This window comes from Pogoniulus pusillus, chromosome 7 (genome assembly GCF_015220805.1).
Source record: "Pogoniulus pusillus isolate bPogPus1 chromosome 7, bPogPus1.pri, whole genome shotgun sequence".
NCBI classification, from domain to species: Eukaryota; Metazoa; Chordata; class Aves; order Piciformes; family Lybiidae; genus Pogoniulus; species Pogoniulus pusillus.
In genome coordinates, this window is record NC_087270.1 from 40,638,732 (window position 1) to 40,651,759 (window position 13,028).

The 13,028-nt window shown below is 52.4% G+C and overlaps 1 protein-coding gene across 2 annotated transcripts in view; it reads left to right on the plus strand.

Moving 5' to 3' along the window:
- The window catches only part of MTMR9 (myotubularin related protein 9), a 35,332-nt gene extending 33,627 nt beyond the window's left edge, over positions 1–1,705 (plus strand). For both annotated transcript variants that reach the window (XM_064146821.1, XM_064146823.1), the window contains one exon: positions 646–1,705. In XM_064146821.1, coding sequence (XP_064002891.1) covers positions 646–809 — 164 coding nt within the window. In that variant the 3' untranslated portion in view covers positions 810–1,705. The remainder of the gene's footprint in view (positions 1–645) is intronic.
- Positions 1,706–13,028: the final 11,323 nt, after the last annotated feature.

Sequence of the window (13,028 nt, forward strand, 5' to 3'; positions counted from 1 at the left end):
AGGTCAAACTGAATGGGGCTCTGAGCATGCTGCTGTAGTTGAAGATAGAATCATAGAATGGGTTAGGTTGGAAGGGACCTCAAAGCTCATCCAATTCCAACCCCCCACCACAGGCAGGGACACCTCCCACTAGAACAGGTTGCTCAAGGCCTCATCCAACCTGGCCTTGAACACCTCCAGGGAGGAAGAATCCACAGCCTCCCTGAGCAACCTGTGCCAGTGTCTCACCACCCTCACTGCAAAGAACCCTTTCCTAACATCCAGTTTCAATCTCCCCTCTGCCACTTTAAACCCATTCCTCCTTGTCAATAGTCCCTCCTGTAGGCCCCCTCCAGATACTGGATGTCACTGCTCAGTGCAGGATAGGTGGACCAGATGATTTTTATAGATCCTTTCCAACCCAAACCATTCTGTGACTCCAGGAGAAAGGAATGAAAGTTCCTCTGTTGTTTTCTTTCCTTTGTTAACCTTGTTGAATGGAATGGTGACCTTGGGAGAGAGCAGGGTCAGTGTTCCTAAATGCTCTTTAGGAGGGGAGGTTAAGGAAGAACTGCCTAACTGGATGCACATGACTTGAGAGCTGAGAGAATGTGAGCACCATCTCCTCCTCCTCCCTTCTGACTGGTGTTGTCTCTGGCCTTGCAGGTGTCTTCCTTCGGTGGAACAGGCCTTCCAAGTTCTTAGATGAAGCCCATGAAGAAATGATCAACATTATAAAATACAACAAGGAACTTCAGGCAAAGGTTAATGCACTGAGAAGGCAGCTAGCAGAGATGGAAACGGATGAGAGGATGCAGGAGAACCTGTGAGCTTGGCAGGGCTTTGCCTCAGGTTCTTTCCTTTCCGCTCCCCTTTGTGTTGAAGACTGAACATGGAAAGTGCATGAATTGCAGAGTCCTCTGGGTCCAGTTCTCCCACTGCTGAAACCTTCACTTCTCAATTTATCCCTCCCTGCTTTCTGGGAGGGGGTTTCTGTTTTGTTTACAGAAGGAACACACCACTGGGCTTAGTGTCCTCTCTTGGCAGCTTTTGTCTTGAAGTCGTGTACAGTGCCAGCAGAAGCTGGACCTCTTACCTCCACCCACAACTGTGTGGATGACCAGGATGGGCCAAGAGAAAGGGATGTTTCAAATGGATTTGGAACGTTTCTGGTTTCATTGAACTCTCTAAATACTCCACAGGATTAAAATAGGAAGTTAATGTGCAGTGAGGTGAAAGGATTTGGTCTGGAAGCACCTCTTTTTTTTTGTCTCCAAGAGTAAGGCAGCTTAGTTCTTCACTTTGCCAGGGAAAAACCCAAACCAAGAAAACCAGAAAATGATGTCACCTAGCGGCAGGTTCTGCTTGGTTCTGCCTGGCACCACCTAGCTGCAGGTTGTGCCTGGTGCCACCTAGCTGCAGGTTCTATCCAGTTCTGCCTGGCGCCGCCTAGCTGCAGGTTGTGCCTGGTGCTGCCTAGCTGCAAGTTCTGCCTGGCACCGCCTAGCTGCAGGTTGTGCCTGGTGCCACCTAGCTGCAGGTTGTGCCTGGCGCCACCTAGCTGCAGGTTCTGCCCAGTTCGGCCTGGTTCTGTCTGGTATCACCTAGCAGCAGGTCGTGCCTGGTATCACCTAGCTGCAGGTTCTGCCTGGTGCCCCCTAGTGGCAGGTTGTGTCTGGTGCCACCTAGGTGCAGGTTCTGCCTGGTTGAGCCTGGTGCCACCTAGGTGCAGGTTCTGCCTGGTTGTGCCTGGTGCCACCTAGCGGCAGGTTCTGCCTAGTTGAGCCTGGTGCTACCTAGGTGCAGGTTCTGCCTGGTTGAGCCTGGTGCCACCTAGCGGCAGGTTCTGCCTGGTTGTGCCTGGCGCCACCTAGGTGCAGGTTCTGCCTGGTTGTGCCTGGCGCCACCTAGGTGCAGGTTCTGCCTGGTTGAGCCTGGTGCCACCTAGGTGCAGGTTCTGCCTGGTTGAGCCTGGTGCCACCTAGGTGCAGGTTCTGCCTGGTTGAGCCTGGTGCCACCTAGCGGCAGGTTCTGCCTGGTTGTGCCTGGTGCCACCTAGCGGCAGGTTCTGCCTGGTTGTGCTTGGCGCCACCTAGGTGCAGGTTGAGCCTGGTGCCACCTAGGTGCAGGTTCTGCCTGGTTGAGCCTGGTGCCACCTAGCGGCAGGTTCTGCCTGGTTGTGCTTGGCGCCACCTAGGAGCAGGTTGAGCCTGGTGCCACCTAGCGGCAGGTTCTGCCTGGTTGTGCTTGGTGCCACCTAGGTGCAGGTTGAGCCTGGTGCCACCTAGGTGCAGGTTCTGCCTGGTTCTGCCTGGCGCAACCTAGCAGCAGGTTGTGCCTGGTGCCACCTAGGTGCAGGTTCTGCCTGGTTGAGCCTGGTGCCACCTAGGTGCAGGTTCTGCCTGGTTGAGCCTGGTGCCACCTAGTGGCAGGTTCTGCCTGGTTGTGCTTGGCGCCACCTAGGTGCAGGTTGAGCCTGGTGCCACCTAGTGGCAGGTTCTGCCTGGTTGTGCTTGGTGCCACCTAGGTGCAGGTTGAGCCTGGTGCCACCTAGCGGCAGGCTCTGCCTGGTTGTGCCTGGCGCCACCTAGGTGCAGGTTCTGCCTGGTTGAGCCTGGTGCCACCTAGCGGCAGGTTCTGCCTGGTTGTGCCTGGTGCCACCTAGCGGCAGGCTCTGCCTGGTTGTGCCTGGCGCCACCTAGGTGCAGGTTCTGCCTGGTTGTGCCTGGTGTCACCTAGCGGCAGGCTCTGCCTGGTTGAGCCTGGCGCCACCTAGCGGCAGGTTCTGCCTGGTTGAGCCTGGTGCCACCTAGGGGCAGGTTCTGCCTGGTTGTGCCTGGTGCCACCTAGCGGCAGGTTGTGCCAGTTGCTTGTGATCCACTCAGGCCTCACATCTAAGGCTTTTGTGTTAAGCGTTGGCTTGGAAGCAGTAAGTTTAATACCGAACCAGAGCCAGAAGTGTCAGTGCAATACAGAACTGAAGTAGGGAATTCTGCTGCTAATGTTTAAGCCATGATCTTCAGGTGGAATTGTCTCTCATGGACAAATCCCTCCTAAGGAATAACAAACTTTTTTGTTCTACCTGGAAAGCAAAAAGGTCAAGGAGTTGGTGGAGATGTTCACTTGCAGAACAGTGTCTCAGTGCTGTCCCTTTTAGCTAGAGTCAAGCCCCCCTCCTTGGGAAGTTTGAACTACACTGGCTGGTTGTGTGCACTTGGACACAGGTTCACAGCATTGCTACAATGCAAGGGCAGAGCTTCATCTACAGCTCAACAAAGAATTGGTTCCTCCTGCTGTGATTTTTTCCTCTTTTTCTCCCTCTCATGCTCTCACTCTCCACTTTGTGAAACATCCAAAGCAGAAGTTGGGAGTTGAAGTGATCTAACATGTCAGGTTGCTGCTGCAGAGTTAAGAGGCCACCACACTACAACAGTTGGAACAGTTTAGATCATTTGTAGCTGCTGGAACTGCTGAAAGACTTTAAGCTTTTTGTTGTTCCAAAGTAACTTTGTGTTTTGTGGCTGATCTTTGTGTTTCTGTGACTGCAGTCTGCTCTTAGCAAATCAATCTCTCTAGAGATTTGGGTTTATTATGATTATCTCTCTTTTGAAAAGATAAGAGTGGTCTGAGATACTAAGACACCCAGGCATTTATTCAGCTTGATTCCACTGGGCATGACTGAGAAGTCTTGAATTAACAACAGTGCATGTGGCTGGGATTATCTGAAAAGGTTCTTGCTGTGAGCTGCTGCTTCTGTTGAAAGGAATGGAACTGCCCTGGCTCAGTAATGAGACCTCTGGAAACTTCTATGCTGCTTTGGTATGAAGCAGCCTTTATTTAAGAGCCACTTCACATAAAGACTTAGCTCTGGGTGACACTGGAGGAGATTTTTAGTTGGAGTATCTGGAGAATAATCTGCAAAACTCATGTAAGCTCTATAAAGCTCTGTAGGGTGATGAAGTGCTACCTTAATGCCTTCTTTTCTTCAGTCCTTCCTTAATTACTTCCACCTTGACTAACCTAAACTTAACTCCACAGTTCACCTGGTTTAAAACTTTAGAAGGTGCTTTTTTAAACCACTCTTCACTTAAGGTAGAAGAATAATTTCCCTCCCCACTTTCCTTTTAGGTTGGGAGGGTGACAGCCTTGTGAGCAAGCTTCGATTTGGTTCACTTGGTGAGCTGACACAGGGAGTGCAGCTCAGGGTGGCTGCTGATCCTCATGCACCGTGAGGGAGGCAGCAAGTCACCCCTGCCTTCCTCCCACCTCCAAAAACCGGTTTCTGGAGCTGCCTTCTGGGTGGACTGCAAATGTAAGCCCTGAAAATCATTGCCCACCCCTTAAAAAACCTGATGTCTCTGGGCTCTGTGTCTCCAGACTTGTGCATCTGAAATGCATTAGCCCTAGCCAGCTGGGTAGGATTCCAGAGGCACTATTTTCCCCACAACAGACTAGACACAAAACACACTTAAAGGTTATGTAATTTCCTAACATAGTAATTATATATTGAGCTAAATAATAGAGAAGCAGAGAGGCTTTTTTGGATCTAATTGCCTGCCTGCTCTAGGCTCTCATGCAAACTGCAGGCATCTGAGGAAATTGGGCAACCAGCTGTGAGAGCCAACAAAAGGCAGAAAACTCTGAGCTGGCATTCCCTCCTCCGCTTGCGTTCCAAGCCTGAATCCACACCCAAGTGCTGTGTGCTTGCCTTGGCTCTCTGGCAGCGTGGATCACAGCCTCCACGTGAAGAATGCTGGTGGTGTTCTGAGCAGCCCCAGCAGGTTCTTCCCCCAGCTCCTCTGCCACTGTGAACAGCAGAAGCTGCTGGAGGCTGAAGTTTTAACCTGCAAATAATCACTTCTGCGAGGCGTTAGCTGGAGCAGTCCCGGAGGGCTTTGCACCTGGTGGAGGGGAGAGAAGATGTGTGGACCCTGGAAGGGAGAAGGCTGTTGCCAGACCTCTTCTGTCGCAGTGCTTGCACATTCTGTCTTAACCTTTGCATTTCCAGGCTCCAGTGCAGTGGGTACTGGTGTGACACACAGTAGAGCACTCCAGACCTTGGCTCAGCTGCACGTCCAGCAGATGTGTTCGTGTAGTGAACAGTGATGATTGACCTGCTCCCTCTTAGAGGGGGATATCTGCTGGACTCCACCCCAGGAAGTCACTTAGCACTTCCCTGCCTCTTCCTGAGCTGTGGCAGGGCCCAGCTCTGGCTCTTCAGTCTGACACTGCCTTACAGCCTTGGGGACACCTCTGCTTCTGCTCCTTCCCACACCGATCTTTGCGCCATGAGCTGGACACTGAGGTTTCCCCCACCTCCAGACTCCAGTGTGGACATTCTGCCATGGACAGCAACCAGACAAACCAAGCAAGCAAGCAACAAACAAAGGGAAAAGGGATCTAACTTGCACAGTTTTCATAAGGGAACATTTACCTTCAATATTTTGATTGTATTGCTCTAACTCTTGAATGTGGCAACCGGTTTGAAGTGCACTATTGTCCACGTTGCATCTGATGCTATACCTTAAATTGCACTGTACAGCATATCAGCATCTAATGTCTGCTTTGCTAAAGCCTAGGGAGGTGCTGTGGTGCACAGGTTCTTGTCTGAGAGGAGATCTTCTCTGCTTGGCTCTCCCTTTGTAGCCAGGTGACGTTGGATGGCACTGTGTGGTGTGTGCTCTGTACCCCTCAACTACACATCCGAGCGCTGAGTGCACTTCAGACATCTGGAACTCAGTCCTGCCTTTGATGTCAAAAAGAAAGGAGTAAGAGGGCTGGGAGCTGTGTGCTGCTGGTAGGACCTGTGCGTACAGAATTTTAGCTGCTGTGGTGTTTGATGTATCACAAACAAACAGAAAAAGAACAAAAAAAACCCCAAACAATTATCATGGCTCAAATTTCTCCCCTCCTCCCCTCCCCAAAATGCCTAAGCAACCCAGATACCAAGTGGCTGTAAACTTTGCTGTAGATATGTTGAGATCACAGTAGAAATGTCTGTGCAAATTAAAAGATCGAAGACAAAACAAAAATGTCTTTCATTACAGTGCTGAAGCTTTTCTCGGTGCTGCCCTTGCTCTGCCCTGGAGGGCTGAGTGGCTGTGTCTGGCTGGATGGAAGCTCTGGCCTGGCCCCTTTGTTTTCTTTCACTGCATGTCTGTGCTGTCCTTAACAGCTGAACACATAGCATGGGGGTGGGAGAGGGACTTCAAAGAGTGTTCTGCGTTAGAAATGAGTGCCTGGAGAGCAGCTAGGAAGAAAGGGAGCTGGGGGTGCTGGCAGAGAGGAGCTGCAGAGGAGGCAGCAGAGCCAATGGCATCCTGGGCTGGCTCAGGAGCAGTGTGGGCAGCAGGACAAGGGAGGTTCTTGTGCCCCTGTGCTCAGCACTGCTCAGGCCACCCCTTGAGTGCTGTGTCCAGTTCTGGGCTCCTCAATTCAAGAGAGATGTTGAGGTGCTGGAAGGTGTCCAGAGTAGGGCAGTGAAGCTGGTGAGGGGCCTGGAGGGACTGTCTCAAGAGACCTCCAAGCTCATCCAGCCCAACCAGCCCTATCCAATCAACCAGACCATGGCACTGAGTGCCCCAGCCAGGCTTGGCTTCAACACCTCCTGGTGCAGTGACTCCACCACCTCCCTGAGCAGCCCATTCCAATGCCAATCACTCTGACAACTTCCTCCTAACATCCAGCCTAGACACTGGCCCCTTCTTCTGTTGCTGCTTGCCTGGCAGCAGAGCCCAACCCCACCTGGCTACAGCCTCCCTGCAGGCAGCTGCAGACAGCAATGAGCTCTGCCCTGAGCCTCCTCTGCTGCAGGCTGCACACCCCCAGCTCCCTCAGCCTCTCCTCACAGGGCTGTGCTCCAGGCCCCTCCCCAGCCTTGCTGCCCTTCTCTGGACACCTTCCAGCACCTCAGCATCTCTCTTGAATTGTTTCCCCCAAGCTGTGAAAGAAGCCAATCGAGGAACTCGCAGCTGAAGTGTGCTGGGCTGCAGTGGGTTGCTCATGGTTTCTCCATCTCTGTAAATGTCAAGTCAAGCCTTTGGCATTTGTCTTTCAGAGTCCTGATCCTTTGGTGCTCTGTTACTAGAGTGTTGCTGGTGGCTTTTGCTTGCCCTGTCTGATGTGGCAGGCCACATTAATAGGGGGTTTACACTGAAGGCTCCACATTAGCTCAGTGTCCTAAAGTGCTGTCAGAGAAGATGGCCACTACAGAGGGTGGGAGAAAGTTTGCCCCTTACCTAGAGATTGGGAGGTTTGGGAGAGGTCTTGATTGCTAATCCAGAGAGCAAAAGCATTTGCTTGGGCTGGAATAATCGGGCACAGAGAGAGCACTGAGCTCCCTTCCTGTGGGAATGCACCAGCTGGATGGAATAAACTCAGTGTTTGCTCATGCTGCTTTCCAGGGAAAGTGGACTCCTGTGCTTGTGTACACAGATTGAGGTGAAGCTGGCTCCTCTTGGCACTGCTCTCAACCTTTTAGCCAGTCTTTAAGTGTGGCTGTGCAGGTGAGGGTCTGCTGGAAGGGCTGAAGTTGCTGTGCAGCATGCAGGAGGGCTGGAGGTCTGCAAGTCAGGGCTGTCTGATGGACGCTTTGTACCTAGGATGGGCTTCTTGACCTGTTGTGGTGAAATCTGCCCAGCTCTGGAGTCCTCAGCACATGAAAGATGGAGCTGTGGGAGCATAGAATCATAGAATCAGTCAGGGTTGGAAGGGAGCACAAGGAGCAGCCAGTTCCAACCCCCCTGCCATGCCCAGGGACACCCTACCCTAGAGCAGGCTGCACACAGCCTCACACAGCCTGGCCTCAAACACCTCCAGCCATGGGGCCTCAACCACCTCCCTGGGCAACCCATTCCAGCCTCTCACCACTCTCCTGCTCAACAACTTCCTCCTCACCTCCACTCTCACTCTCCCCACCTCCAGCTTTGCTCCATTCCCCCCACTCCTGACACTCCCTCACAGCCTCAAAAGTCCCTCCCCAGATTTTTTGTAGCCCCCTTCAGATGCTGGAAGGCCACAAGAAGGTCCCCTGGGAGCCTCCTCTGCTGCAGCCTGCACAGCCCCAACTCTTTCAGTCTGTGCTCACAGCAGAGCTGCTGCAGCCTCTGAGCATCCTCCTGGCCCTGCTCTGGACACACTCCAGCATCTCCACAGCCCTCTTGTCCCAGGGGCTCCAGAGCTGGATGCAGGACTCCAGAGCTGGATGCAGGACTCCAGGTGGTGCCTCAAAAGAGTGGAGTAGAGGGGGAGAATCCCCTCCCTGGCCCTGCTGGCCACACTTCTCCTGATCATACTATCAGAGAATCAAGCAGGTTGGAAGAGACCTCCGAGCTCAGCCAGCCCAACCTAGCACCCAGCCCTGGCCAATCAACCAGACCATGGCACTAAGTGCCTCACCCAGTGTTTGCTCGAACACCTCCAGGGATGGCAACTCCACCACCTCCCTGGGCAGCCCATTCCAATGCCAATCACACTGATGCAGCCCAGGATCTGGTTGTCCCTTCTGGCTGCCAAGAGCAGGTCCAGAGGAGGCCACAAAAATGATCAGAAGGCTGAAAGTGCACTGCTGTTAGGACAGGCTGAGAGAGTTGGGCAGACAGCTCCAGGGAGACCTTATTGCAGCACTGCAGTGTGATTAAAGGGGGCCCAGGTGTTGGAGAGGGGAAATCAATTGACACGAGGAGATCTTTTCCAACATTATCAGTTTTGATACTCAGAACTCTGCCACCCCTGATCCTCTCATTTCAATAATATTTGGGTTCTTGCACAGTCATGGACACATTCTGTGGATAATATCCAGCTCTAGGAATAACCAGCAAAATAGATGAACTATAAATGAGCTGCAAGAGAAGGTTCTGCAGTCAAATGCAGCTTGCTGTCAGTGTGCTGCTTGCCCACTAGCTGGGCTCAAGCTCTTTCTGCTCTGTGGCAGAAGGCAGCAGAGAACTACAAAGAGGCATTGAGCATTTACTCACAGCTTATTATTGTTATTATCCACTCATGGGGGTTAGCCACAGTCCAAACAGTGCCCAAATGCTTTCAGGGGACTCTGTCTTGTTGGATGTTTAGGCTTGAATCTTCCTGGCTTCTGAGGAAAGGATGCAGACAATCTCTGATCTTGTCTCCTGGCTCCTTCTGGACCATCTGTTATATCCAGGGATTCTAAGCAGGACCTTCAGAGAGGCAGGTGTTGTGCAGTCTCAGCATGATGTCATGCTGGCCACACTGGCCAGAACTGGACACAGCACTCAAGGGGTGGCCTGAGCAGTGCTGAGCACAGGGGCAGAAGAACCTCCCTTGTCCTGCTGCCCACACTGCTCCTGAGCCAGGCCCAGGATGCCATTGGCTCTGCTGCCCACCTGGGCACTGCTGCCTCCTCTGCAGCTCCTCTCTGCCAGCACCCTCAGCTCTCTCTCTGCCTGACTGCTCTCAGCCACTCTGTCCTCAGTGCTGCTTGGGGTTGTTGTGACCAAAGTGCAGAACCCTGCACACCTCAACAAGCCTGCCTCTGCCCTCAGTTTTATCTTTCTTATCTTGCAGGGCTCTATGCTCTCTCTCACAAGCTGGCAACCTCCTGCACTCCCAGAGGCAGGGCTATCCAGCTGGGCTCTCTCAGGGAGGCCTTGGACAGCAGCTGAACCTGCAGGATGGGGCACTTTAAGTTCCATCTACCTTGTGCTGGTGCCAGTTTACTGCTCCAGTTGGTTGCCTTGGTGCTGGAGGAGGTAAGTTGGTTATTAAGACCTTTAAGATCAAGGACTTAGTGCCATGGTCTGGTTGATTGGCCAGGGCTGGGTGCTAGGTTGGATTGGATGAGCTTAGAGGTCTCTTCCAACCTGATTGATTCTATGATTTCATGACAAGATGCTAGAGGTTAGGCAGAAGTTGTTTGCAGTGAGGTTGGTGAGACACTGGCACAGGTTGAGGTTGGTGAGACACTGGCACAGGTTGCCCAGGGAGGTTGTGGAGCACAGAAGCACCCAACGTGATCTAAGATCACGTTGGGTGCTTCTGTGCTCCACAACCTCCCTGGAGGTGTTCAAGGCCAGGTTGGATGAGACCTTCAGCAACCTGTTCTAGTGGGAGGTGGGTGGAACTGGCTGAGCTTTGAGGTCCCTTCCAACCTAAACCATTCCATGCTTCTAACTGGGTTACTAAATCACTCCTGCTTCTTTGTCAGTCTGCAGGGTCATAGAATTGTTTTGGCTGGAAGAGAGCTTTAAGATCAAGGACAAGATGATCAATGTCCTGCTAGTAGTGGAGGGGGAGAGGGCTTCAAAACATCCTCCCCCTTGTAAGGAGGTGGAGTAGGGGGGGAGGAAAATAACAAACTCAGTTCCAAACTGAGCTGCCTTGAACCTTGTATCTACAACAAATGCCAGGGATGCTTTTGTCAGGGTGAACAAGGAACCCTTCTTGTCTTTGGAGCAGCTGGACAGGGAATCTGAAGGCCTTTGCAAGTACATCTGAGGGTGCAGGGCTTTGTGTAAGGTCTCCTGCTCATGCCCTCTAGCTGTGCCCACGTCCTGCCCAGCCAAGCATTAAGGGATGTGATTAATAGTTGTCACATGTGGCTGACTCTGCCTCTGATCTCTAGGCTGGGGAGATCTGTGTGTGTGTGTGCACGGGAGGGGTTTATTTTGCTAGCAGAGCTCTGTGCTAAAGGTTTCCCCTCTCAGGAAACTGTTTCTGGTGCTTGAATGGTGATCTGTGGTCTTGACTTCTTCTGCCAGGCAAGGAGCAAGAGAACAAGGGGACAGAGTCTCAAGCTGTTGCAGGTGAGGTCTAGGCTGGATGTTGTTAGGAAGTTGTTGTCAGAGAGAGTGATTGGCATTGGAATGGGCTGCCCAGGGAGGTGGTGGAGTCTGTGTGCCTGGAGGTGTTGAAGCCAAGCCTGGCTGGGGCACTTAGTGCCATGGTCTGGTTGATTGGGCAGGGCTGGGTGCTAGGTTGGACCGGATGAGCTTGGAGGTCTCTTCCAACCTGCTTGATTCTAAGATTCTGATGTGCAACTTCATAGCCCTCAAGCACAGACAAGACATTCTTGAGCTGTTTTTCTCACTCACACTGTGCCTGCTACTGTTGGCATCTCTGCTTAGGCTTAACAGCTGTGAGAGGCTGGTGAGCCTGTGGGAAATGTGGCTGCTTGCTCTTGGATGCATCCTGTATGCTCCTAGCCCTTGATAAATGACTTTGCAGCTGTGCTAACAACTCCATTTTGCAGAGAGGGGCGTTTCAGATTTCATTCTAACCACATTTTAGAGGAGGTGTTTCAGGCCAGGCTGGCTGGGACTGTGTGCAGCCTGCTCTAGGGGAGGGTGTCCCTGGGCATGGCAGGGGGCTTGGAACTGGCTGCTCCTTGTGGTCCCTTCCAACCCTCCCTGATTCTGTGATTCTATGATCATCTTGTTCCAGCCTCCCTGCCATAGGCCAGGCTGGCTGAGGCTGTGTGCAGCCTGCTCTAGGTTAGGGTGTCCTGGGCATGGCAGGGGGCTTGGAACTGGCTGCTCCTTGAGGTCCCTTCCAACCCTGACTGATTCTATGACTCTACACTTTCACACTGCTGTCCTGAAGCTCCTCTCCAAGGTCTTCTGTTGAAATCAGATATGTTTTGGAGTGAAGGTTTTTGAGGTTAACTGAACAGGGCACTTCAGAGATGAGGGATTTAAGTCCATGAAGCCTTGCAGACATCATGAAATGCTCTGATGTATTTTCATCACCTTTGCTCAGGTCAATTCATGGAGGTTACACTCTTTGACAACAACAAGACCCAGTGGTTCCCTGCACCATTAGGAGCTACACCGAGCAGTTATGCAGCTACTCCCAGTAGTGAAGGCATAGATTTCACAGGGCTTGAGCCCCCAGCAGGGAAGATCACAGGATGTTAGGGGTTAGGAGGGACCTCTGGAGATTTTTGAGTCTAACCCCACCCCTGCCAGAGCAGGACCACATAATCTAGTGCAGGTTGCACAGGAACACATCCAGATGGGTCTTGAAAGTCTCCAGAGATGGACACTCCACAGCCTCTCTGGTGTCTCATCAGAGCAGAGTCAAAAGGCAGAATCTGTCATTTCTGTCCTCCAGTCCCAGGTAGCCTCATGGCCTATCTGAGGATGCTCAGAGGCTGCAGCAGCTCTGCTGTGAGCACAGACTGAAAGAGTTGGGGCTGTGCAGGCTGGAGCAGAGGAGGCTCCCAGGTGACCTTCTTGTGGCCTTCCAGCATCTGAAGGGGGCTACAAAAAATCTGGGGAGGGACTTTTGAGGCTGTGAGGGAGTGACAGGACTGGGGGGAATGGAGCAAAGCTGGAGGTGGGGAGAGTGAGGCTGGAGGTGAGGAGGAAGTTGTTGAGCAGGAGAGTGGTGAGAGCCTGGAATGGGTTGCCCAGGGAGGTAGTTGAGGCCCCATGGCTGGAGGTGTTTGAGGCCAGGCTGGCTGAGGCTGTGTGCAGCCTGCTCTAGGGTAGGGTGTCCCTGGGCATGGCAGGGGGGTTGGAACTGGCTGCTCCTTGTGCTCCCTTCCAACCCTGACTGATTCTGTAGTTTAAATGTTTTGGGTCAGAAGGGACCTCTAAAGGTCATTCAGTCCAACCCCTATGCAGTCAGTAGAGACATCTTCAACTAGATCAGGTTCCTCAGAGCTCCATCCAACCTGACCTTGAGCATTCCCAGGGATGGGGCATCTACCACCTCTCTGGAAAAGCCTGTGCCAATGATTCACCATCTTCAGTGCAAACAATTTAATCTTTAGGTCTCATCTGCATCTCCTCTCTTGTAGTTTAAAGCCATCAGCCCTTCTCCTGTCACGACAGGCCCTGCTAAAATGTTTGTCTCCATCTTTCTTAAAAGCTCCCTTTAAGTGCTGGAAGGCTGCAGGGTTCTCATCTCCCCTGCAGAACTCATCACCATGAGGGTGGAAGTTAGCACTGTGGATATAAAAAGAGGTGATGAAGGATCTGCCCTCAGTGCTTTAAGAGATGCTCAGGTGGAGGAATCTCTGTCTCTAAGGGGAGCTGCTCTTGCTGTCCCTTGGCCACAGAAGATGTGGACCA